At 34.8% G+C, this 27,806-nt stretch overlaps 1 protein-coding gene across 16 annotated transcripts in view; it reads left to right on the top strand.

Moving 5' to 3' along the window:
- Window positions 1–27,806, top strand: part of CLASP2 (cytoplasmic linker associated protein 2) — a 153,282-nt gene that overhangs the window by 40,410 nt on the left and 85,066 nt on the right. For 10 of the 16 annotated variants that reach the window (XM_074345330.1, XM_074345319.1, XM_074345324.1 and 7 more), the window contains 3 exons: window positions 9,241–9,387; window positions 24,933–25,015; window positions 27,244–27,336. In XM_074345330.1, coding sequence (XP_074201431.1) covers window positions 9,241–9,387; window positions 24,933–25,015; window positions 27,244–27,336 — 323 coding nt within the window. The remainder of the gene's footprint in view (window positions 1–9,240; window positions 9,388–24,932; window positions 25,016–27,243; window positions 27,337–27,806) is intronic. The other 6 variants (XM_074345320.1, XM_074345325.1, XM_074345322.1 and 3 more) reach the window with 1 other exon arrangement.

A 27,806-nucleotide genomic window follows, 5' to 3' on the forward strand; every position in this document is an offset into this window, starting at 1 on the left:
TTTTTAAAGGTCCCTTCACAGAAGAGGATAAAAAATCTTCAAATATATTTTTAACTAGTAAGTTAGTATCTGCCTAGAAATTTTAAGAGACTTGGTTAAGACTTCTTGGCCTCACTTAAACTTTGTATGGAGTGGACTTAATTTTTAATAAATAAAATAGTTAATTATTAAGATTAACTTGCTGCTGAGAACACAGTATCTTCATATGAATATTAAAATCTAGTGATTGTTTTATTTTGAAGCAGTTGGATTTTCAATATTTAATCATTTTACTGAGATTTTTTATTTTAGTTTAAATGGAAGACTTTTTAAATTATTACTATTTGGTTATTTTACTTCTGAAGGCTTTTGATTTTCTTTAGCTCTACAAAATCTTCTATTTTTGGTAAATTTTTCCCCTTCATTAGTTTTTATTCTCTCCTTATGGAATTGTTATTAGTCAAATATTGAATGTCTTGGGTTGATTTACTGTGTCTTTTATGTTTTGTCTTCTCAAGTTTTATGTCTTTATCTTTTGTTCTGTGTTCTGGGCGATTTCCTTTACCTTCTCATTCAGTCTTTCTATTAAATTTTAATTTTGGCAAACAAATGTTTAAATGGTTCTAACAACAGTCTTCCTTTTCTGGTGGTTCTATTTTTTCATAATCTCTGTGTGTGTGTGTGTGTGTGTGTGTATGCGCACACAGGTAAGCACACTCATGCACACCTGTATGTAAAATATTGAGCTCCTTGAGTTTGGGCTGGAAAGAGCTTAGTGATGAAATCATTCCATAGATTTTTGGTTGTTCTTTGCTACTCAGCCCTGTACTTGCTGGCTTAGAAATGGTCACTTCTCTGTCATTCTACAAGGTAGATCAGTTCTTTCTGCTGTTTCAGTCTGCTTCTAAGAATTTTAAGTTGCAGCTTTGGTATGGTGTTATTCTTCAAAAGCCTCTCATCCTTTTTATTGGCGTCTTGTATGACATCGTTGCTATCTTTTAGGTGCTGATTTCACATACTCTCTGCCCTGCATTTTCTTTGCTCTTGTCATTTTATGTTGCTTATCATTTTGTTGGATTCTATTGTAGGGTTTTGAGCAAGAGAGTAAAATTATTCAAATTACCATAATTTTTTAAGGAAAAATTCCAAACATTCCCAGAAATAGAGAATCTATTATCACAAACCTCCATTACTACCCATTTATCCAGCTTTAAGAAATTATCAGTACATAGCTAACCTTTATTTATCTGTATCCCTGTCTTCCCTTAGCCCCACCATCCTGCTGGACTGGGGGGGGTGTGTGCACATATATGTACATGCACTCATACACATGTATAAAATAAAGTAAAACATCTTTTTAAAAGACAGTTACAGTACTATTGTCACATCTAAAAATATTAACCCATACTATCAAATATTCAGTGTTCAGATTTCCTCGATTGTTTTATAAAAATCTTTTTACAGTTTGAATTAGGATTCAAACAGGTTCACCATTAAAATTAGTCGATATATCTCCTAAGGCTCTGTTCATCTCTCTCTCTTTTTCTCCACTTTCCACTTATTTGTTGAAGAAGAAAACATCTGTCAGATAATGTCTTCCCACATACTAGATTTTGTTGATTGAGTTGCCATAGTGGTTTTATGTTTTTGTTCTTTAATGTTTTTATATCCCCTATATTTCCTGAAAGTTTAAAATTTTGCTAGTGGCTTATTCAGAATCAGATCTGATTTGTTTTTGTTTTTTTCAGGGGGAGAGGATTTGAGTTATACATTTTTACAGGTGGTATTGTGTATATGTATCAGAAGGCATACTGTGACTGATTATCTTTGTGATATTAATATTGAACAATGGATTTAGATGTTATAAACCCGATCTGTTCTTTATTAAGTTCCCCATCAGCCTTTCACTTAATAGTTCCAGCAGCCATTGATCCATATTAGTTTTTTTTAGAGGGTCTCATTGTTTATTTTGTGGTGTGGAAGGTCAAGAATAGAAGCAAAGAGACCAGTTAAGAAGTTGCTATAAGCAGTAGAAGCAGAGATGATGCTGGCCTGGTCTTAGATTGGGAGTGGCCACAGAGGTAAAGAGAAATAAATGGGTTTGAGATATTACTTGGAATTATATACAACAACAAATGTTGGTAGATGATCTATGCGGGGCAGAGGAGAACTTGAAATGAGGCTCCTATGTTGTGAGCTTAAGCAGCTAGATAGATGGCTCTTACCATTTACTGGGGTGGGGAAGATTTAGGGAGAACAGGTTTGGAGATGGTGTTAGTGTTGGGTTACGTATGTCAAATTAGAGATGCCATTGAGATATCCATGGGGGAGATGTTTTGTAGGCAATTGAATATATAGGTTTGGAATTCAAAGACGGTCTAAGTTAGAGACAGACATTTGAGAGTTGTCAGCATATCAAAGATATTTAAGACTATTGAAAAGTTGAAGCCATTTGTAAACTGTGTAGTCCGGAGAGAAGGAGGATATTCAACATTTACATTTAGTGGTTGAGTAAAGGAGGAAGATACTGAGCTACAGGGACCTGTGAGGTCAGAGGAAACACTAGGAGAGTATCCTAGTGTAAAAGCAGAGTGGGGAGTAGACAACTAAAATGTGTTTGAGTTTTCTGAGACACCTGTGGTATAATAGCTTATAGGGATTATTGTTTCCTAATCTCAGTTGCTAATTTAGCTGTGACCATGGTCATTACTGGATATGCAAGAGTGTGAAACAGATCAGCAATCTAGAGTCCTCTTGCTCATTGTTTTAATTAGAATAAGGAAGGATATAGCTTCAAGTGAAAAGAGGAACTTTACAGAGTATATTTTGTGCATTAAAATTCGTAGTGTTGTGGCTTTTTACTGAACTCGTTGGTTCACTGAAGAAAATCCACACTAGTTGAACTCTCCTTTTTGAGACACAGTATAAAGTTTTGGCTTGCTCTTTGGTTTGCCGTGTAAGATGGGGCCATATATGAATTCAGAAGCAGAAACTTCAGGTGTGGAATAAATGGACCCATAAAAGTGAAGTGGAATGTTTGACTAGCCGTTTGAATATATGGCTATCCTTGAAAGAAAAAAGAAAAAAGGGAAAGGACTTGATTATGGTAATATAAATTTACTATTTCTTATTGGAAATCTTGGGGACTAGTTGTGTATTGGAATTTAGAATATGTCAGATTTTAGAGAAGTAATATGGTCCTACACCATACAGGATATAACAGCTCCAGCTGGGTCTGGCACTGTACCTCGTTATCAAGCACGTTAATATGTTTGCAGGTAAAGGTATACAAATTCAGTGTGAGAAAATAAAGAAAATAAGTAGTCTCTTCATAGTTCATGTCATGTGTTACTATAAACTTAGTTCAGATCAGTTCAGATTTTGCCACCAAATGAATTTAAAAAGAAAAACAAGCTAAAGCTTGACTTTGAGAGTTTTTTTGGCTTTGGGGTATGCAGATATGGGATGTGGCTCCATATTATCTCAGTGCTTGCTGAGGACAGTTTCCAAGTGTTATATGAAGAGAACAAGATAAAGCCTTTTCCTACTTGGACTTCTTTTGTTCTCCTCCTTGATTTCTTCCTGTTTCTCCCCTCCCTCCCTTTTCTTACTCCCTTTCTCCTTTCTCCACCTTCATTTCTTCTCTACTTTCATCTCTTCCTTTTCCTCCCCTTCTCCTCCTTGATTTCTACCTTCTCCTCCCTCCATCATCTTCTTCTTCTCCATCTCTTTCTCCTACTCTTATCAGCTCCTCTCCTCCTTTCTCCCACCTTCTTTTCCATCATACCCGTAACCACTGCAGCCTGCTCACTTTATTAGTTTCTGTTCGCTGGAACTTTTTAATGTGTTCATCCTTTTCAGTTTCTGCACCAAACCGTAGTATTATCTTTTTGGAACACTGTAGTGAAAACAGAGGTGTTAACATAATCATGATTTATATGTTGCTTTCTGTATTTAATCCTTTCTTTTTTGTTTAGTCATTAAATATTAAAGCACCTGCTGTATATATCCTGGGTGACGTTTTCTGATTTATCTTCCAGTTCACTAATGATCCCTTGAGTTGTGTCTAATCTACTGTTATGTCTGTCTACTGAATTTAAATTTCAGTTACTGTATTTTTATTTCTAGTTTTGGGTATTTTTTAAAAGATCTGTCACTTTTTTTTTTTATAACTTTCTGATCCCTGAAGTTATTTTCAAGTTTGCCTTGTAAAGCTTCCAAGTATAGGTATGTTATAGTCTGTGCTTAGTAATGCTAGGATTTGAATTTGAAATTCTAAGACCTGTTCCTATTGTCTCTTTCTTTCTGTTTATTCTTGCTCACAGTGTCTTGTTTCCTGTCATGCCGAGTGACCTTTGGAAAATTATATGTGTAAATAATGGAAGGCCGTAGACTTTCTTCCAGGAAAATTTTGCATTTGCTTTGGTTGTTGCTTGGGAATACTACCAGTGTGAGCCTACTGAGTTTAAGGGCTTGAGTTTCTCGACTGTCCAAACAGTTGACCTTAATGAAGTCCTCCATTTAATTTACTTCCCTATTGCTCTCTTTTGAAAAAAAGTTTGAAAAGAATAAAAGACTATGGGAAAGTAAGGGCTTACTTATGGTTCACTTTAACCTTGCAAATGTTGTCGCTTGGTATACCAGCTTTTGATGGGAAGAGTCTCCCGTTAGACTTTACATCTTACGTGGCTTTTAAATTCTGTTCCCTTTGCCCTACAAGCCTTCAGTTGTTCAAATGTACAAGTTCTATCCTTTCATTTCTTACTATTTGTCAAGTTTTTAAGAAGATTTTTTTAAATGTGCATTTTACCCAGTGTTTATAGTTGTTTTTCTTTGGAGTTTCATTTCAAATAACCTAGTAACGCTTTTTCTGGAGACAGAAGGTCTTCCCCACTATGAATCACGCCATTCTGAGCATTATTCTACATATTGGAGTTATGGCAGTGGGCAAAACAGACAAAAGTCCTCACTCTCATAAATAATACATTTCAGTGGAAGGAGACAGATAATAAAATAAGTAAAGTATATAAATGGTAAGCACTAGGAGAGAAATAGAGCAGGGAGGTAGGGATAGATCAGTAGTGTCAGGATATTGGAAAGTTTATAATTTTAGTATCCAGAGAGGACCTCACTGAGAAAGTGATAGATGAATAAAGACCTGAAGGAGGTGAGTGAACAGTGTGACTATGGCGCAGAAGAGCTTTCTATGCAAAGGGAGCAAATGCAGAGCACCTGATATGAGTCACAGTGAGGAGACTAATGGGGCTGGGTTGGAGAGCAAGTAGGAGATGAGGCTGGAGAGACCTACGTGGTGTCTAAGATCTCATAGATCTTGGAGTCCTAGTAGGCTTTATTATGGAGTCATAGGAATATTTTGAGCAGCAATGTGATGTGACTTTGTTCAACTGAGGACATTATGTTGATGATAAACTCTAGGAGGGCAGAGGTGGGGAGCAAGAAGTGTTATTAGCTATGATAGTTATCCTGGGATTGTTCTATGTGTAGGGGTTATAGCATAAACAAGACAAACTTCCTGCCCACTTCCAGTTCACTCAGAAGAATCTGTTATTTCAGGAAGTGGTAGGTGCTACGAAGAAATTTAGGATTTGTTCTGATATTTTACAATTATTAAGAAAATATTTTAAGCCTGTAATATTTATAACCTATGTATATAAATTAAATTACAAAATATTTTTAATTTGGGGGCTTGTGATGATGAATTAGTTTTATGAATTCTTTTAGCTAGCTTATGGTCAAAAAAGGTATAACCTTATTGGAGGTGGGTAAAAATGTCTTTTCCTTTGAGTTTGTAGATTTATCTTTTTCCTTTTAGTTCTTCATTTTTTGCTTTATGTATTTGAAGTTATGTTACAGGTACATCAAAATGTAGGGTTCTGATTTCCGCCTTGTTGGATTGGGCCCCTTCACCATTATTAAAAGTCTCTATCTCTAGTAATGCTTCTTCAAGCCGCTTTGTTTGTTGTTGTGGTTTTTTTGTGGGGGGAGGTAATTAGGTTTACTTATTTATTTAGTTTTTTAGAGGAGGTACTGGAGATTGAACCCAGGACCTTGTGGATGCTAAGAAAGTACTTTACCACTTGAGCTATCCCCTCCCCCTAAGCCGCTTTGTTTGAAATTAGTATAGCTATGCACAGCTTTCTTTTGGTTACTGTTTGCCATGGTCTGTCTCTCTCTTATCATTTTCTTTTAACTTTTATGTGATCCTTATATGTAAATATATTATATCTCACTTAAGTAACCTATTTTTAAAAATTCAGTCTTGGTCTTTTACTTGGTATATTTAGTTCATTTACTTTTAAGGTAGTTACTGATGTATTTGATTTTATTTTTGCCTCTTTACCTTTTATTTCTATTTTATTCACTTGGTTTATCTTTTTGTCTCTTTTCCTGATTCTTTTCAATTAATCAAATCCTTTTTATTTTACTTTTCTCCTATTTATTTATACATTTACTCTTATTTTAGTGGTTACCCTTAGAGCAGGGATTGGCAAATTATGGCTTGCAGGCCAAATTCAGTAATCCTTCTGTTTTTGTATGTAAAATTCTTGAGATATAGCCACCGTTATTTACATATCATGTATCACTGCTTTGACACTACAATCGTGTAGCTGAGTACTTTCACAGAGAGGCTACATGTTTGTATGGTTTTCAAAGCCTAAAATATTTACTATATGGCCTTTATAGAAAAGGTTTGCTAATTCCTGCCATAGGGCAGTGGGTCTTAAACTTTATCATGCATCAGAAGCACTAGGAGAGCTAGTTAATACATGGATTGCAGAGTCCCCATCTCCAGAGTTTCTGTTCTGCTAGATTTGGGTTGGGGCCTGTTAATTTGCATTTCTAACAAATTGCCAGATGATCCTCAGCTGCTGGGCTGTATTCTGAATACCATATTTTGAGTACCACTATCCTAGAGGTTACAATATGCATCTTTGACTTATTACAACTTAAAATAAATTACTGTGTTTACTACTTCCACAATAATGCTAAAAGCCTTAGAACTCTTCAGCTTTATTTGCTTACCTCTTAGGAGCACTATTTTATAATAATATCAGAGTGGCAACAACTCAAATGTCCATCAACAGTAGAATGGGTATTAATAACTTATGGTACATTCATGTACGATAAAACTATAAGCAATGAGAATGAATCTTCCAAACATTATATTGAATGAAAAGAAGCTAGGTACCAGAGTGCCTGTTGTATGATTCCTTTAAAGTTCAAAATAGGCAAAACCAACTATGGTGTTAGAAGTTAAGGCTTGTTGGCTTTGGTGGGAAATAGTGATTTGACGGGGTGGTCAGTGCGGGTGCTTGTAGCATGCTGATAATGATCTGGGTCTGGAGACTGGTTACACTGGCATATTCATTTTGTGAAAATGCATTGAGCTGCATACTTTAATTGGTATATTTTCTCTGTCTTGTCTTGTTAAAAAGTTAAAAATTAATTTCCTAATTTGAGAATTTTAAGAGTTAATTATTTTTAAGTGGTAGAGATATTTACTCTTTTCAATTCTTGTGTGTGTGTAGGAACAGAACACTGTTTCCATGGGAACTTCTGGATACTGAGTATTGTAGTACCTATCTCTCTAGATTTGTATATATCCTCTATCACTCTTAGCTACATTTTCTAAGTATGGTGGTGATAAAAAAAAGTTTATTTGAAATTGTATTAACGTGGTTTTAACAGAGCAGTCTCTATAAAGCACAGGTTTTAATTGATCCAGACTGGCTCCCAAGTAAATAGCATTATGCTAAAAAATATACATATGTATTTTTACTAGATCGTATTTTTTCCCTACAAGTTGCGCTGTTTAAGAAACACACATGCTGAAATGGAATGTGGTTTATATTAGATTTAGGTGTCTATTTAATTCTTTTTTCCAGTAATTAAAACAGTCTTAACACTTGTTTGGTGTAGTTTCTTTAAAGTATATTTTATAATCGGGCTCGAAGTCCTTTGTAGGGATGATTTTATTCTAGTTGATTTCGGTGTTTGCATAGCTAAAGAATGCAGACTAAAAGATTCTGGCATATTGATCTGAAGCCTGTGGTAAAGCTGCTTCTCTGCCTCGCCCATCTTGTTTGTTGCAGTTGGTTTGTGCAGGGTCCTAGAGAAAACCATCTTCTCAGACGAGTAAAATTCATACATCTTGTGATTTGGTGGGGTGGGGTGGGGGGGTGGTGGAAGGGTTCATTTATACGGGGAGGTTATACTAGTGTGGTTATTCATAAATATTCTGAAAGGAACTTTGTAGAATATTTTAGAATCATTTATGAGAACAGATTGTTCAGTTAGGTTTCTGTGGCCTAAATAAACAGCAAATTGTGAGATTACAGAGTTAATTATGCACAGTAACGAGCACTGATATTCTGTGTGTTAACTGATGCAATAATAAGCACTCAGCAGAATGAATATTGCATAAAATCTTATTTTCTATTTGTGTAAATTTTCATGTGAATTAGATAGGAGAAAACAAACTTAGGTTTATAAACCTTTAGTATTGAATGCCTTTGAAATTTTGATATAGAATAAAAATTGCAGCTACATAGAGAATTTTTTAAATACATGGAGAATTTTTACCTTTCATCTGGCAGTAGCTGCCATAAGATGATGTCACCTTGTAGCTGATTGGCTGTTACAGCACCTAGGGCAGGGAGGAGAAAGAAAAATGCCGGCACAAACCTCAGTGGTGGTTCTGTGGTTGTTTCTGTCTATTTTTGATAGAATCTTTGATTAGTATCAAATCTATTGTATTTGGCCATGTGATCTATTCAGAGCATCCTAGGGTGAGGGAAATTAAGAGCTTTCAGAGGAATGAGGCGACTGATTTGCAAACGGATCTGTGATTGTAAGTTGCAGAATCTGGGTATAAGGAATAAGGCAGGGTGTGCTGGAAGATGCACTATGGGAGGAGCTGGCAGAAAATGCTTGTATGAGTAGCAAAGAAATGAAAATTGCTTTTTACTATTCTTAGAGTCAATGTATTTGGTTTTATGTTTGACTTATATATATATAGGTAGGAAATATGATAATATTGCAATATGATTTTAAATTGCAGTGGGTTATTTTATACAGTGTTAACCAATATGTAAATGCTTATTCAAAGCAGCTTTATTTGGTATTATATATCTTAGAAAGTAATGACTTTATATATAGCTTTATTTGATTTTTGAGTCTTATGGAACATGAAGCAAAGCTTAGTTCTCTTAAAATACATTTTTCTAATGCTTTATACAGATAAAAGCTTTGATGATGAAGAATCAGTGGATGGAAATAGGCCATCGTCAGCTGCTTCAGCCTTCAAGGTTCCTGCACCTAAAACATCCGGAAATCCTGTCAACAGTGCAAGGAAGCCTGGTTCAGCAGGTGGCCCTAAGGTTGGAGGTAATGTAAATCCATTTCAAATCTGATGTGCATGCTTCATGCCCTTGATATGGCCACACATACTTAGAACTTCAGAGGATTATGTTTATTCATGACTGCAGCAGGATTGCAGATCTGAAGAGTCTGTTGCAGCACGCAGAAGGCTGTGCTGCCTTCTCGAAATGTTTAAAATATTGTATATTGATGTTTCCTGTCAGAACATATGTGAATTTGTGTTTTCTTGAGAGTATTTATTTTTCAGATGCCATTTAAAAGAGATATTTAAGGGAGTTTTTTGTTTTTGTTTTTTTTTTAAGGAGAGAGAGCAGATGTTTCAGAATTTGGCTGTTAATATTCAGGTGCTGTAGTTGTTAAATATTGATTTATGTATTGTTCTTATACATTCATCTATGGCGTGAGTCTTAAATACTCTAATGCTGAAAAAATTATTGAAGATACTGGGTATTGAATAATTTGTCACAATAGGAAATGGGTGGTGGTCAAGTAAAATTGCCTCAAAAATGGTTTCTGAATCAGATAATTGTAAATAGGAAAAAGCAGGTTTTATGCAATTATATAGCACATAGTACATTCTTTGATCATGTTAAAACTATTTCTAGCATATTGTTTATCTTAAAATGTTTTTATGGGTATTTTTTTCATATACTAATTAGAAAGCCATGAGTACTTTTCGGGTGCTAGTTTTGCCAGGTCTTTCTGGTAGAACGAATCCTACAAGAAAAAAGGGTAAATATTTAATGCTAAAAAGATAGTAGTTTCTTCTTCTCTTTTCCTTTTGTTGTTGTTGTTGATAAATTTGTGTATTAGTTATAATTTGGGAAAACAGAATTTTCCTTATTTATAATAGCTAGTGGGAAAATCATGGTCTTCAGTATTTTTGTTTTTTCTCTTTTTATCTATAGTTCTTTTATTAAAAACAAAAAGTAAAGAAAAATAACCTGTGTATTTTGACCAGGTTTGTGTATTTTGACCTGGTTCTTGTGTTCTCGTGATCTTTCTATACAACTAAGCAATATTTGTAGGTCATATGATACTATTCTAAATATAGGAAAACTATTATAAATATTTCATTTTAAATATCTTTAATATGTCATATAACTAGCAAGAAAGATGGTATGGTATAAGTATACACCCACTATATATGTGTATATAAATATATACATATATTTTCATGCATATAAATAAATAGATAAGTAAAATACTGATAATAGAAATGTCTTACTGATGTCTCTGGATATTTTGAGTAACTTACACTTTAGTATTTTAATAATATTCTTTTTGTTTTGCAATTATGGGAATGCATTCTCACCTAAATGTTAGTTATTATATCCTATTACATGATGTCTGTTATGCCTTCTTACTTATCTCTGGTAAAAAGTAAATGTCATTCTTTGGTTTCTTACTTTTGTAACAAATGGCTGCCTTCACTTACTACAAGAGGAATATTTTTTCTTTATTTTGAGTTATAGGTTTCTAATCTATATTGTAAGTATTTCATGGAATTTATTTGACTTAAAAATGGATTAATATTTGAAATGCATGGTGATAATATTTAACATTTTTGTGAATTTGAGCCAGTGGTTTAGAATTAGCTCCGATTTTCATGGTTTACTTTCTTTTCTTAGATGAAAACTGAGATTGTAGTTTACCTACCAACGGTCACTTAATTCTGATGTTAGTCAAATTGAAAAAAATCAAATTTGTTTTTAAAGACTTTCTTAATGCCTCCTCTGATTTGTAGTCCTACCAGACGTGAGACTGTAAGGTAGCTTTCATGATTGTGGTCATTAATCACTCCTACAGATTCTATCATCCATCTTGGCAGCAACCCTTTTGATAAAAATAAGGGAGAAACCGTCATTCTTTTTTCATCCTCCTCTTCCTTCTTTTGGCAATTGCATATTCATTCTGCAATTTTTTGATTGTTTGTTTCTTTTGTTTGCCCCAGCTTATTAAGGTGCCCTGCCCATTTTTCTGTCTAAGAAAAAAGCTACTGGCCAGAGGATATTGATAGTGCTTCAGAAATTAATGCTATTCTTGGCTGTCAGTCCTTTTTTGAAAATTAACATTAGATTTTTTGTTCTTGGCAGAGGCTTACTGATTTTTAAATTGGTTATAGAAAGTTTTCTCAGAGTTGTAGAATCTTTGAGTTAGAAGTTGACATTGGGAGTCATACACTTCAATTTACTATTTAAGTATAGTAATCTCTTTCAAAATATTCCTGATAGATGATTATTCCACATCTGATTCAATATGTGCTCATAGATTAAAATTTGAAGCAAAAACCACCTGCAGTACCACTACATACAGACATAATCAACTGATAAATTATGATGTACTTTGTTCCAGTTACTTTTCCAGTTAATAAATGTGTTATTTTTACACATACAAATATTTTCTTAGGAAGAGGACAGAACAGGCACCATTCATTGTATAGTTTTGTATACCTTTTTTCTTACTAATATTTTACCTTGACTATTTTCTCATTGTCTTAAATTATTCATTGAAAACTGTTTACGGCTAAATACTATCTAGGCTGTTCTCAGTGATTTCTGCTTTCTTAAACTGCGTCATCTTTCTTTTCTGTGTATCTTTTAGCACAACTCTAATCATTTTCCTGGAATAAATTTTTAAAGTTTACTGAATCAAAAGGTGCAGAGATTTCTTGTGTTCTTTCAATTTGGCATAGTATGCTCCAGAAAAGTTATACATAGGCCATTTCAATTCTAGATAAATTAATTCTTTTTTTATATTGCATTAAAATCTACCTCCTTGTAATTTAAGCAGGGAAGATGAGTTATTTGTTAACACTATACTTTCAAATACTTGAGGGTTGTCTTATCTCTTTTAATAAGTATTCTGTTTTCTAGACTATACATTTTCTTTCAAAAAGGTTTATACAGAATAATGGTGATTCATTCCAGGCATTTTATTTACTACTATAAACAGATAGGTATGATTAGTTCCTAATTAAAAGAACACAGTAGACGGAGGTATATAATAGTGGTATAAGCCAATCACAGTACACTGAGTTTAAGTTTCTTTTCAGATAAGATTACCAAAATAAAAATAAAGTGAGCTTCTTTGGAATCCTGATTGAATCTACCTTTGAAGTTTTGAAGTTTAATTTACTTCTCCCAAAGATATATGTGAAGATTAAAGAGACACATGCTATTTTTAGCAAAGTATCCTATCCAGTTAATTAAAGCCATTAGGACCCATGTTTAATCTTTAGTATTTGTTAGTTTTGCTTTGCTCTTTGGCTCAGTGTGCCAACCTGTTTTACTTATATTGTAATTGTGTAGCCTTTAAACAAAGGAGAATTTTTTAAAAAAGATTATGGGTTGCTGCATACCAATATATATCATCACTATAAAAATCTGTCTTATGTGTGTGTCAAAAGTGTTACCTTTGTGCTTTGCTAATTAGAATAAGTTGAATTCCCTTAAATAGTCCATTTTCTGAATAATATTTGTGACTTCATAATAGGTATTTAGATAAACATGTTTTTCCTTTTTTGTTGTTCTTTTTGTTTGTTTTTAGGCATTTTTTCTCTTTCTTTTTCTCTTTCTTTCTTTTTTTGTGGGGGGGGAGGGTGTGGGGGGAATTAGGTTTATTTATTTACTTACTTATTTATTTTTATTTATTTATTTAACCGGAGGTACTGGGAATTGAACCCAGGACCTCTTGCATGCTAAGCATGCACTCTGCCACTGAGGTATACCATCCCCTCCGTTTTCCTTTCTTTTGACTTAATGGCTTGAAATACAATTGCTGAATATATCGGATTATTTAAAATACTTATATCTCCACAGTATTTGAATAATAATCTTTTTTAAATATGGGGAGTGTTCTTGCGTATGTTTTCTCATTTAAACCCCTGAGTTAGGTACTTTATTATTACAGTTTTACTGATGAGCAAACTGAAGTTCAGAGAATTTAAGCAACCTGCACAGGGTCATGCATCTAATAGTGGACAGGGCACAAAAATCACTTTGCTGTACTGCCACCCACACTAATCTCACTGGGTAAATAAGGATTCTTCTAGCTCCTAAAGCTCTGAGATTATAATCTACAGGAATGATCACTACTCTCAGCATCCATAAATCAGTCATTTTAAACCTCAACTTATAAGATTCCCAGCAAAATAGAATATTTGAAAGTAACTATCCTGGTAATTTTTTCATTATAAATAAACATGCTTTTTAGTATTTTCTTTTTTGAAATTGCCTTTTTAAAGTTTATTTTCTGAGTTATAATGTCCCTATTGCTGTACCAATTATTTTGGCTACTATTCTTTTTAAAAATAAAGATTGAATTAGGTGATGATATAATTGTTTTTGTTTATGATTAGTACCAGATTTTGATGGTGGTGATTTGTCACTGCGGCGTGTGTGTAATCACTGAGACACATCATTTACCAAACCATCAATTCTCAGAGTTCTGTTGTTCTCTCCCACTTGGCCATTCATTCAAGTGGACAGAGTATTTTCTCTCTGTTGTTCCATCTAATGCCAAAGACTACTTTGAAATGGTTTTAACTTTCAATTCTTATAATTGGGTAATTACTGCCTTTTCAAATTCAGTAGTACTTATTAACATCTTTAGGACATTTTATATTAGTTTTACTTTATTTATATCTGCCCTGAAGTTTTATTAAGAATTTCCAAATACTTATTTTCCACAAATTATGTCAACCATTCCCATTTTTTCCTGTCATGCGAACAACAGTTGTTTTTTCTTTCAAATAAAGATCGTGAAAGTTGGTCTGTATGTAATACAACAAATCTCACAGAATTCGTTGTTTAATCTTGGAATCCAAATTTTTACTTCTTAAACCTCAGTTTCTTATTTTTGAACTTACATAAACCCAAATAACTTTTCTGTTTATGTGTTTTGTTTTGCTTTTTTTCTTCCTCTTTTCTTCCCTCTAATGACAGGGAACAATACTAAACACAGAAGATTGTAGCCCTGAAGGGATCTTAAAGATGATCTGACCCCAGTTCAGATGAAGAGACTAAGCCTCAGAAAGTTAAGTGATGTTTCTGAGATCAGGTGGTTAGTTACGAGCAGAGGTGAAATGAGAACCCAGTACTTGGCCTACTGTCAGGGGCATTTTGGATCATCTCTGGGTCATCTCCTAACTAATGCTGCCTATGATACATATTTATCCCATATCGCAAAACAGTGTTATTGACATTTGGAATTCAGGGATTGGCCAGTCACCATCCTGTCTTAAATTACTGTGAGTCCCCTATCATTTATCATAAGATGTCTTGGTGCTCTCTCTCTTAACTGTGGTTTTAAGGTAAATATGATTTGAATAATTAACAGAAAAGTTATAAATATGTCAGTAAGTTGCCTAATTATCTACTATGTCTACTAATATTTGTGTTTTGTGGTAGTTATTTGACCTCAGTTTTGTTTTACCTCTTGTGTAAAAATTTTAAGTCAAAGAAATTTCATTGTGCATGGTTTATTTTTTGAAGCATTCACAATGTTTAGGAAAAGGGAGAAATAATATAAACAACCAGACTATTTTGATTGAAATTAATAGGCATGTCGAAGACCCAGTTTCTCCACATATAATTTATTGTCTTCATCTACAGCTGTATGTAGAGCCTACTAAGTGCAAGCCTTTGTGTTAGGCACCGAGGAAGCCAAGTGCAATGTTCAAGATTTGAATCTTGAAAAGGAAATTACAGCATCTGCCCATGCTCATTATTCCACCAGCCAGTGTAAGTGGTTGTTAGCATTTTGGTCTTTCCATACATCATTTGCCTATACTTTTTGAGATTTAGGAGCTATAAAATTAATAGTCTCATATAGGTAAGCAAATAGGTTTCAAAATTTGCCTCAGAAAAGAGTGAAAAATCATTAATACAGACCTCACATGTGAGGTATTTTCCATTAATTAGACTCGTTATACTTAATTTATATAAAGTAGAATTTTTTAACAATTTACAGTTATAGGCTTACATTTATTACATATATTATGTTACTGAATTGGTAAGAAGCATTATTTCTATGATGGGCATGTTGTAAATTTAATTTTCATTAACTTGACTTTTTTCTTTTAAAGAACCAGTGTATCTGTTTCTTACTAATGAATTGAATTGCAGAATTTGATTTTTTAAAATAAAAAAAGGCATGCTCACTGTTAAAAGTCGAACAAGAGAGAAGTTTGAAAAAAAGAATCTCTCATAATATCTTGCTTCTCTAATCCCATTGCCCTGAGGTAACTGGTGTTGTATATATGTATCCTTTCACATCTTACTTCATGTTCATTTGTGTGTGTATTCAGATTAGATTTTGTTTTTGCCCACATTAAACATACTACAAAAAACACTTTGCAACTTGCTTTTTTTCCATAAAACATCCTTCAGTCCTTCAACATCAAGAATGAGAGCTGTCACATTCTGTTAGTAGCTATAGTGTTCCACATTATTAATGTACCATGACTATAACAGCCTTCTTAGTTATTTTCATTTTGATGGGTCTAAATATGTAAGTACATAAACATCTGCATTCTTTGTAATGGATTAAAGTTGTGAACAACTTGCATGACACTGACATTCATTTTGATGAGTGAAAAATGGTACTTCTTTCAATTTGTATTTACCTGTCCAACCGGCTAGCAGCTAGCAAATATTTTCTGAAAACTTTTAGTATGCTGCTACTTTTATAGTCTCTGGGAACAAAATATCAGTGAACAAAAACAAAGACCTTGTCCTCCTGAAGTTAATATTCTAGTGAGATTCAGAATATTTAAATTCATTAATAATAATTAACATATCCTCTTCTGTGAATTACAGTTTGTTACTATTTGCCCATTTTTTAATTGGGTTGTTTTGCCCTCTCATCAGTTTATTAAAATTTTAAAAATATTAGGCCTTTTATTCTTTTTTAGAAGTTACAAATATTTCCTCAGTCTTTTCTTTGCCAGTGACATTGTTACATCAAAATTTTAAATTTTGGGAGTAGGGAGGGTATAGCTCAAATGGTAGAGCACATGCTTAGCATGCATGAGGTCCTGGGTTCGATCCCCAGTATCTCCTCTAAAAATAAATAAATAGACCTTATTACTCACCCCCAACTTAAAGTTAAAAATTTTTTGTTGTAGTAGGTAAAATATCTGTCCTTTTTTTTGTTGTCGTTACTTCCAAATTTCCTGTCTTGAACAAGGACTGTTGTTCAGTCCTAAGAATTTATACAAATAGTCTAATTTATTCTAAAACAAATTATTTCACATTTAGTTTGTTCATTATATCTGGAATTTATTTTTGTATAAGGTGACAGTGTATCCATTTTAATTTCTTTTCTTCTTTATGCATGACCAGTTAATGTCAATGCAATTAGATAAAACATTCTTTATTTCCTTGAATTGAGATTCTACTTATTGTATGTATATTGGTAAGTTTCTGTAGTTTCTTTCTTCCTAATCTGTTTATCTGTATTTATTCTACCTTTTTAGTGAGTGGTTTCTCAAACTTTTTATTATGAATTATTTTGCACATAAAGCAAAGTTGGCATACAGTGAACATTCATCACCTGGATTTAACAGCTGGCATTTTGCCTTACTTGTTTTAACTATCTCCATATAGATATATTCCCACACATACTCTTTTTTTTTTTTTTTCCTTCATATCTCAACAGTTGGAAAGTAAATGGTAGACACCCGGACATTTCAGCCATAAATATTTAATCTGCACATCCCAAGACTTAATAATGTTCCCCATTATAACCGTAATACCATTATCATCTGCAAGAGAATTCCATAGTATTAGATATAAAACAATCCCGTTATCAATTTTTATGCCATGACATTGACTTTTTTTTAAAGGCCAGTTGTCTTAAGATTGTCCAGTGTTCTGGATTTGTCTGATTTCTTTGTGGTGTTATTTGACTTGGTCCTTTAAGCCCTTTTATTTCCTATAAATTTATTCTTTTAAACTATATACCTTGTTTAAAGCACTTCCATTCTATATTCAAATTTTCTCAAATGTCCTAAGAATATTTTTTAATAACAGGTGGTTCTGTGGGGCCAGAAAAAAGTTCTTACTGTTTCTTAGTTCAAGAATGCCCTCTTCTGTTGGTATAGTGAAGTGTAGCTTCTTTTCTAAATGTTAGGGGGCTTTCAACTTCTGATTCTACGATACTGTCTTGTTTCAACAGAACTCTTATCTTCTCTCGCTTCCTTTCCTTTATCCACCAAGCTTTGAAGGGATACGTCCCCCTTCTAAGTGCTACCCCACCTCTGGTCTGGGGAGAATCTTACTTGATGTCTGTGCTTCTCCACTACCGGGATCCTCCGCTTCCATATGAATTTCTCTGGTTTTTCTCTCCAGTGAGGACACTAATTGGCATTGCTGGTCTTGGACGTTTATATTTCCCCATTAACCTATAAATTGAAATCTGAAGTGTTATTTGTCTCTTGTTCGTATCACAAGTATGTGCTGTGGGCAATTTTATTTGCTTTCTTTTTGATCTCTGATTTTTGGAGTATTTAGTAGAACATTTGAATTTGGATGACTACCGTTTTCCCATGGGAATCAGAATGTCTACTGTAAGTTAGTGTTCTTTAATGTCTCATTGAAGTTTATTCTTTTTTCCCCTCAAAGCTTTTCACTTTTTTATTTGGTTTGGTTTATTTCTAGATACCTCAAAATATTTGTTACTGTTCAACATAGTATTTTTTTAATTGTAAAACTTTATTGAAAGAAATTTTAAAAGCCTTAAATAAATGGACATACTATATTCCTGGATAGGAAAACAGTATTATAGAGATGTAAGTTCTCCCCCAAATTCATCTGTAGAGTCAATGCATTTTCTTTTTTTTTTAATTGAGGTGTATAGTTGACATACAACATTATATTAGATATTTGTGTATATCACAGAATGACCATCACAATAAGTCTAGTTAATATCCGTCCCCACACACAGTTATAGATTTTTTTTCTTATGATGAGAACTTTGGAGATTGACTCTCTTAGCAGCTTTAAAATATACAATACAGTATTATTAACTGTAGTCACCATGCTGTATATTATACCCCCAAGACTTTTTACTTTATGACTGAAAGTTTATATCTTTTGACTTCATTTACCCATTTCACTCACCGCTTCCCTGTAGCAACCACCAATCTATTCTCTATTTATGTGCTTATTTTTTGTTTTGTTTTTTAGATTTCACGTGTAAGTGAAATCATATTGTATTTGTCTTTGTCTGATTTGTTTCACTTAGCATAATGCTCTCAAGTTTCCTCAGCATAGTATTTTTTTAAATTTAAGATTTCTAACTTTGTTGCTGATACACAGAAGTGAAATTAATTTTTATGTTTTGATTTTACATCTAGTTCCTTGGTAAAGTTTAATTACTTAATGATTTTACTGTATCTTGGGTTTTCTATCTATACCAGGGAATTGACAAACCTCAGCCAGCAGGCCAAATATGTCCCTGCTATCTGGTTTTATAAATATAGATTTATTGGAATGCAGCCACTCTTACTTATTTGTGATGAGTTGAATAGTTGCAACACAGACCATAAGGTCTAAAATATTTGTTATCTGGCCCTTTTCAGAAAAAGTTTGCCAACCTCTGATTTAGACAATCATACCATCTTTAATTAATGGCAGTTTTGTTTTCTTCATTTTCAGTACATTGAGGTTTTTTTTCCTACTTGTATTCATAAAAATTAATTTTGTTAAGTATGCAATTTTAAATTGAAAATGTTTTTCTTCTTTCAAAACTTGAAAGATAAGAATATACTCTCTGGCTCCCACAGTTGCTTCTGAGAAGTCTGTTGTTCCTTTCTGGGTGCTCTCTGCTTTCTCTGATGACTGTTTTTGGTGTTACGCAGTTACACCACAGAGTTCTAGGTGTGGATATTTGTCCTGCTTGGCTTACGTTGTGCATCCTGAGTCTGTGGATTGCTGATTTTCATGACTCCAGAAAGCTCACAGCCATTTTCCCTTTATAAATATTTCCATTTTTTCTATCTTTTGGGCACTGCAGTTAGATACCTACTAGACCTTCTCATGCTCTCCTTCATATCTCTTTATATCTTTCCATTTCCCTATTTCTCTTTGCCACATTCTGAGTAATTTACTCAGGTGTGTCTTGCAGTTCTCTAAGTATTTCTTCTGTTTAATCGTTCAGTCAAGAGTTTGTTTTGTTTTGTTTTTTAATTTTGGGGAGTGAGTGGAAATTAGGTTTGTTTGTTTGTTTGTTTAAATGGAAGTACTAGGGATTGAACCCAGGACCTTGTACGTGCCAAGCACACACTCTACCACTGAGCTATACCCTCACCTCTCCCTTTTTAAAAAATTTAGCAGTTGTATTACTCAAGTTAATGCATTTTTACCCCAAATTTATCTGTTCATTCCTAATGCCTTTTTTTGATTGGCATCTTTATGATTCTCTCCACATTATTTCTTTAAACATTATATTCATGTCTATTCTGTAGTCTATAACTGGACAGTTCTAATATCTACAGTTCTAAAATCCATTATTTGTTCCCTATGACTTATTTCATAGTGGTGTGCCTTCTTGTGTACGGTTGTCCCTCAGCATCCCTGAGAATTGGTTCCGGGACCCTCCACAGATACCAGAATTCTCAGATGCTCAAGTCATATAGTCAGCCATCCCTGTCTGCGATTCCACATTCGTGGATTGTATAGTACTGCAGTATTTATTGAAAAATATCCATCTGTAAGTGGACCCATCAGTTTAAACCTGTTTTGTTCAAAGGTCAGTCATATTCAAACTTTGATTGTGAGCTCATTGATTGAATTTAATTGGTGGAAGTCCTTTGCGTCCAAATTGGGAATTCTAGAAGCTTTCCTCCAAGATTTATTTCTACTGGACACTGGGGAGTCATCTGTCAGGAGCCTCTCCTAGCTCTTGTCTTAACTGGAGAATTCTCGGTTACTCTTCTCCACCTGTTTGTCAGGAACTCCAGTCTCTAATTAGAAGAGCTGCAAAGTCACATTCTAGAAGGAGCAGTTGTCAAGAAGGAGAGCAATTGTATAGCTATCCTTGTGAACAGTCTACTGCAGTCTGCGCTCGGACCACAATAATTCACATGCCTTCCACATACAAAACGCCCTCATGGACATTTCCCCAAAGTCTTATCCTAATTACAGCTTCAGGCTCAAAGTCCGTGATCTTATGATCTGCATCAGGTCCAGATGCATGTGAGGGTGCTCTGCTCTGGTGTGACTCCTCTCCATCCAGAGGCCTCTGAACTGAAAAGACATACATTTGTGCCCCATATACTCAATATACGATGGTGGTACCAGGACAGGAAAACCCTAATAGACACTCCCATTCAAGAAGAGGAGGAACAAGAAGTTCATAGTAGTCACTGATTTATTGCAATTTTGAAATCCAAAGTTCCTTCATGAAGGTTTCACTCTCTCTTTGGGTTTAGTTCTCTAAACCAGTGTTTTCCTCTGTTTTTGGTTTCACCCTGGACTATGGACTCTGCCCTCTGAAATCTTTCCAACTTTTGCATAAAAATGTCCTGTGTTTTCAACTGAGTATCTTTTTCAACCTACTCCTCTTAGAAAGTGGAGGATACAGCAGGTTCTTATTTTAAACTGTCTCTGTCTTTTCATAGTACTTTGAAAGCACTGGTAGTATTTTCATTAGTTTAACTCTTTAAAAATTATGGATTTTATATGAATTTCATCAAGGTTCATGCCATGTTTACCTGCATGTTGTTTCTCCAGCATTTATCTTTCTCTTCAGTGCTAGACACTTCATGAAGAACCTGCCCGTCTCCACCTATAAGACTTTGTTCTCCTTGCTCCTATATCTGAAATAATACTGCTTTACCATTTGCTTCGTTCACCTTTGTATCCAGCACTTCTCCTTATTAGTAGTTAAGGACTAGGTAGAATGGAGTTTCCTCTTATACTTGAACCTTTTAAAGTAATATTTGGAAATTTCTGAGAGTGCCTACTAGCCAGTCTGGCATACCAAAACCATGATATCTTCTGAATGACAGTACCCTCTAGTCCTCCTTCTCTCTCCACCTCCCAATCCAAGTGATTACCAGTTTAGGGTGACTTCTAGAGCAGGGATCAGCAAGCTATGGTGCACAGGCCAGATCTGGCCAACAGTATTTGATTCACCCATGAGCTAGGGGTAGTTTTTATATTTTTAATTGATTAAAAATATTCAGAAAAAGAATAGTATTTTATAACATGTGAAACCTATATGAAATTCCAGTTTCAGTGTCCATGAATAGAGCTTCATTGGAATACAGCCTTGTTCATTATTTATTGTCTGTAACTACTTTCAGGCTACAGTGGCAGAGTTGAAAAATGGCAACAGAAGTCATATGGCCTGCAGAGTCTAAAATATTTACTATTTCGTTCTTCTACTGAAAAAAATTACTGACCTCTATTTTAGAATGGTTAGACAACTGGGCAAAGCTCTTCTGTTCTGTTTCAGCCCATTAATACCTTCTTGTGTGATTGTTAACCCAGTTACATCCTAAGGCGCTTTAGTCGAGTTAGAAGCTAGTTCTGCTTGTCCCTTCAGCCCAACCCCTACTTGCGCTCCTGCTCTCAAACTTAATTTATCTAAATACATCTTTCCTTGGGCTGCACACTTGCTCTTCTTTTCTTGCAGTAATATTTGACATTAGGGCCCATTATTCTTTTTGACTGTCCTATGTTATTCATTCCCCTTGCTGGTGCTAAAAGTGTTTTATTGTATTTTGGGGTGAACTTTTAAAAGCTGTATCAGAAAATGGAATGATGATTGTGAGATGAAACTATTCATTCAACAGATTATTCCCTATGTAGATATCCTTTTCTTCTTTTGTTGGCCAGAGAGTCAAAACCAAGGTGAGGGGAAACATTGGGCAAACTAGGATTGTAAAAAAGTTTACTTGTGATACGTACAAGATATAAGCAAAGCTAGAATGGGGAGCTCAGATGTCCTCTGTCTTTACACTATTCATTTACCCAAAGCGCTCCCATTAGCAGCTCTGCTTAAAGTGACTCTCAAAGGTAAGAGTGAGGTAGATTAGGGTCATCTGTTCAGATGCTGCAAGTTCTTGCCAAATTTGGTAATGCCCACGTCCAGATCTCTGCATCTTCCATGGGACTTTTAAAAGCTGTCTAGTTCTTACTTCCCCTGCCCACTAGTTTATTTGGCCTTACTCATAAGGTAGAATTTACTGCATAATAAAAACATTAGAGTTAGTTTAGTTATTGGCACATTTTTCTGGCCTTATCTGGGATTTGTTCAGATGCTCTACTTTCCCTTGAAGGTTTTTGAAATTGTCTTATGGCTGGTGGGCTAATATATTGGAGTTAGCATTCTGTTGTATGTCTGGTACTTCAGTAAACTGCATATACACTGTAGTAGCTCTTCATACTGGTCTGCCCTTGACTTCGCCATTCCTCTGTCAAACTTGCTGTCTTCTACTCCTCAGCACGCTAAGGCTGTTACCTGGCCCTTCTCCGGTGCATGAGCGCGGGTCTCCTCTACCAGTTGAGATGTGTACTTTCCAGGAGTCAGTTGTTTGTCATCACACTTGCCTAATGGTGCTCTTGTTATTGTACCAAGTAATTTGCAAGAAGTTATATGTAAAGGAACAAACTACATTAATGTGGAAAGAAAGTTGTTTTACTGAAAACTGTGTTGAATGTTTACGAACTACTTGATACGGACAAGTCCCTTATTTCTATTCAGTGAAAGAAATTTCTATTCAGTGGCCTAGGCAAAGACAATTGTGAAAGATTGGGGAAAAATTGTAAAAATATAGGCATATGCTCTCCTATTAGAGGACCTGTTGTCAAAAACAATAAACCTGCCGTGTTAAGAGATTTGTGAATGAATGTAGTATAAGATGTTAAGATAATATGGTTAGGTATCTTACTTTTTGTTTCTTTGCTTTAACTATTTATTTTCAGGTAATCAGTTACTAGAACTGATTATGGACATGAGGTTGAAAGTTTTGTTGTTCTATTGGATTTTTTGAATATCTAGGGAATAACTATAATTTATTTACCCTTGTAACTGAATTTCCTACAGCAAGCATGTATTCATTCCTCTTTTAGTTTATTGTCATTGCTCTTAATTTGCAGTTTTATATTGCCTTAAACTTTATATTATGCTGTTCTATGGTCCATCACTTATTGCTGTTAAAACTCACATACAAAGACCTTCGGGATTTTTTTTTTTTAAGATAAATAGCTTTTTACATACTTTTGGAAATTCTGAGTATTTTTTTTAATTAGCATCATGTTAATTTTATAAATCCAATTTTGGAGTAATAATATTTCTTTTGGTAGATAATAAACTTGGAGAAAGATTTTCTATTCAGTTTTTTAATTGGAGAGATATTTAAATTAATTATCCATTGGAATGTACATCTTATGTAGTTGAAAACCATTTTATTTGTTGAGTTTTTACCATGAAGAAATAAATAAGTAGAGTTATCGGCCAGGGTTCAATCAGAAGACAGAATCCAAAACAGTTATTTTTATGGAGAGAATTTAATATAATTTATGTAATAGGTATTTGATGAATTAAGAACACAAGAAGAGAACAACACTACAGTATTGTGGAGGTAGCAATTACAGTAAACAGCTCCTACCCTAAAGCTGGAAGAACAAAATGAGGTTAAAATTATTGAAATGTAGAGGCGAGGCTTAGAGGAGGGGCCCTGGAGAGCTGTGAGCCAGGTCTCTGAGGAGCGGGGACTTGCTATCTGGTGTCTCTGGCAGTACAGTGAGCAGGCTCCGTGAATGTTAGAACGACTGCAGGCTAGGACTGCTGCTGAAGTGAGTGTCCTGCCAGATTGCTAGGGTTTTACTGACAAGAACAGGAAGCAATTAGGAAGGAGCAGATCCTTTCCACCTTCAGTTTCCAGTCTCTTCAGCGCCTCCCGTTGGTACAGTTTTACAGAAAACCATTAGAATCAGCAGGAAAAGGGTTTGCTCAAGCTGGCCCAGCATCACAGAATGTAAGAGTGGATTTGGAGCTAAAAGACAATAGCTTACTTATTGGCTCTTACACAACTGCTGCCTGTTAAGTTTACTTTTTTATTGTGTATGTGCAATAAAAGATTTGTTTGCATATTTAAATTTAATTTTGAGACCCTCATTTCTTTCACATTTGCTTTCCTGGCTATTGCAGCACTTGAAGATCCTCTGCCTCGCTTATTTGCCATCATTTATTGACATTTAGTGTCATTTAAAATGGCTGTTCAGCTTTTTAAATGTTTATCCTTTTCCCTGTATTTTGTGTATCCTTGCTGTTGCTATGAATGAGGGATGGGGGGCTCTGTTCTTACAGTCTGGATTATACTACCAGCCTCGTCTCATTCCTTGCAGAGTTAATCAGCTACAGCTAAGTCCCTTGACTTTTCTGAAAAGTTGGAGATTTTTAAATACCTTCTTACAAAATGGAATGCCACTCAAAATTAAGCCTTTGTTGATACCAAGATTTAGTATTTTTCGTCTTGTTCTTGGTTCTAAAATGCTTAAAAGTAAACTTTAAAAAATAAATTTCCTTTTAATTAGCAGGCGCGTCTAAGGAAGGAGGCGCAGGAGCAGTTGATGAAGATGATTTTATAAAAGCCTTTACAGATGTCCCTTCTGTTCAGGTAAGGATACCGGTAAGGTGGCATGAGTGTTGCCTGTGTGCTTGTTCATAATAATTATTTGTTTTTGTCACTTTTTCCAATTGTTTTTTCCTTAATTGACTACATAAATAAAATACTTAACTTATTATTACCATACAATGAGCTGAAATAAAATTGAATCCATATAGTTGAATCATATTACATTGCAGTGTCAACTTTTTTTAAGGTTTCTTTCTTTCTTTCTCCCTCTCTCTCTTTATTTATTTATTTATTTTTTTTTTACCTTTTTGTCCACTTCATCTCTGTCTTCTTTATAGGCACATCCTTCTCTCCTTGACTGTTGAGTATTGGGATTTCTTAAGGGTTAGTTGTGGACCTCTCTTCTCTCTCTCTACTTTCTTATACTAAGTCACTTCCTTCAAACCCACGGCTTCAGTCCCTAACTACATAGATAATGTACAGGTTTTTATCTCTAAGCCAAATTTCTCGAGTGTAAAAATAATTTATTCACGGATTGTTTGTTTAACGTCTCCTTTTAGATGTCTCAGAGGCATCTGAAATTCAGCCTGCCCAAAATTGGTCTCATGATCTTCGCCTTATAAACCTACTCTTCCAGTGTTTTCTGTGTGGAAACTATTAATCAGTTACAAAAGTCAGAAACCTAGGCATTATTTTATTGCAACCAATTCCCAACTTACTGCTAGTCAAAATTCTTTTGCTTGTATACCCTCTGAAATGTGTTTAAAAATGATGTACCCCCTTACTGAAGTAAATTTTTGATTTGACTCTTTTTTTCCTTTATTGGGGGAGGGAGAGCCTTGCATTGTATTCCAGAGAAAGGCATCATAATAAGATGAGGAGTGGTGGAGGGACCTGCCTTCCTCTTGAAAGATGGCAGAAGGACATTTGAGAAGAGGGGGTGGGAGGCAGGAAAGGCTCAGAGGCCTCCAGCAGTCGTTGTCTAACAGAATATAGTCTGGTCCCCCTCCTACCTCTTCAACCTTGTTTCATGCCCAACTCCCCTTTGTACTTTTGTTTTGGGGAAGTTTTTGTTGTGTTTTAAATAAAATGGGAATTTACTGGCTGTTGGAAGTGAAAAATATAAGTAGGGCTGTTTTGATGACAGTATCTGTTTGATACCATTCAAATGGTATCCAGGACCCCGTTTCTATCTCATTTCTTGATTCTCCTGCGTTACCTTCCCTCATGGCCAGCAGCATGGCTGCAGCTGTTGGAGCCTCACACCCTCACTACCCTCTGCTTCTTTCCCGGTTGATCGCGTAAAACTTTGTGAAATTCACTCTAACTGAACCTATTTAGGTTGCATGCCCACCTCTGAACCTTGACGTAGGGAAATACTGTGTACTGACTGACTTCAGCCTGGGTCACTGGCTCTTCCCTGGTTCTCTCTTCACTCTTTACTCTCTTTCAGTCTCGTCTGCCACAGAGACTTTGCACATGCTGTTCGCTTCAAGGAAGGCTGATCTCTCCATTTTCTCTAACGATGTCTGCCTCATCTTTTAGCTCTCAGTTCAATCTTGACTTTCCTAACTAGTTCAAACCCCCTATGAAGGTATAGACGTTCATGGCACTATGTAATTCTTAGTGGCACTGTCTGTTTGCAATTTCATGTTTTATATCACTTAGTTTCTTTTTTTTCCCTCTCCTTGACTAGATAATAAGCTCCATAAGGCAAAGAAAAATGCCAGTTTTGCTCACCATAGTATCCTTAATGCCTAGAATACTACATTGCTGTTATGTGAATATTTGTTAGTGAATGGAAGGATAATGGTGTTTGCCAAGCGATTGTCTTCAGAGAGAAAAAAGCGCGTAGCTCTCCTGGCTACAGTCTAGCATGAGGAGGGTCAGGGGAGGAACTAACCTAAAACATGTCCTTTTGCAATATTGTATAATAAGTATATGAAAGCAATAAATATGTTATATACCTGAAATCACCTTGTGAAATCAGACCTATTTTTATTAATTTGTAGAGTATTTGCATGTTGTTTTTAAATAACAAAGCATTTTAAGAGTACATTTGAAGTTACACATGAGTGGAGAAAGCACATGGGTAACAGATAAGAAAGACAAAACATTTTATTTTACTAATGTCAATAACGTATGCCCATTCTCCATTAAAAATGGTGCTAGAATGGATAACTTTGTTACTTGAAAGATTATTTTGAACATCAGGGCGTTGATTTTGCTTATGGCAAGAAATATTAATGTTATAATTTTGCATCTTTCAGATCTATTCTAGTCGAGAACTTGAAGAAACATTAAATAAAATCAGGGAAATTTTGTCAGATGACAAACACGACTGGGATCAGCGTGCCAATGCAGTAAGTTTATTTTTTATTTTCTTATCCCTCTCCTCTTTTTTCTCAGTGTTCTTTTTCAAAAACATGGAAATTTAGTAGTCGTGTTGTCTGGTATACGCTTATAAAATTGAAGTCTGCGAATCTGGAAAATAGACTGAGTAATAGGCCTTGTCTGACTGAAGGTCCATTTTTTTGTTTGTTTGTTTGTTTTACTGATCAGATGGAGCCTATCTCACCCATTTGTTAGTCTCTCCACATGTGCTACTTGTTGAGTAGAAAAGTATGAGCCTCACTGATGGTGCCTCAGGGCCGTGGCATTCTGTTGGGTCATACGGTTGTTCATCAGCTCCCACCATCAGTTCTTACAAGGTTTCCCACTAAAGCAGTCCACTTTGCCTGCAGGCTGTGTTTTCATAGTATTGACATAAATTCACAAGAATATGTCCATTTGCCTGTTTTTGTTCCTTTATCACATCTGAGTGTGAAAAATA

Source organism: Camelus bactrianus, chromosome 17 (assembly GCF_048773025.1).
Source record: "Camelus bactrianus isolate YW-2024 breed Bactrian camel chromosome 17, ASM4877302v1, whole genome shotgun sequence".
NCBI classification, from domain to species: Eukaryota; Metazoa; Chordata; class Mammalia; order Artiodactyla; family Camelidae; genus Camelus; species Camelus bactrianus.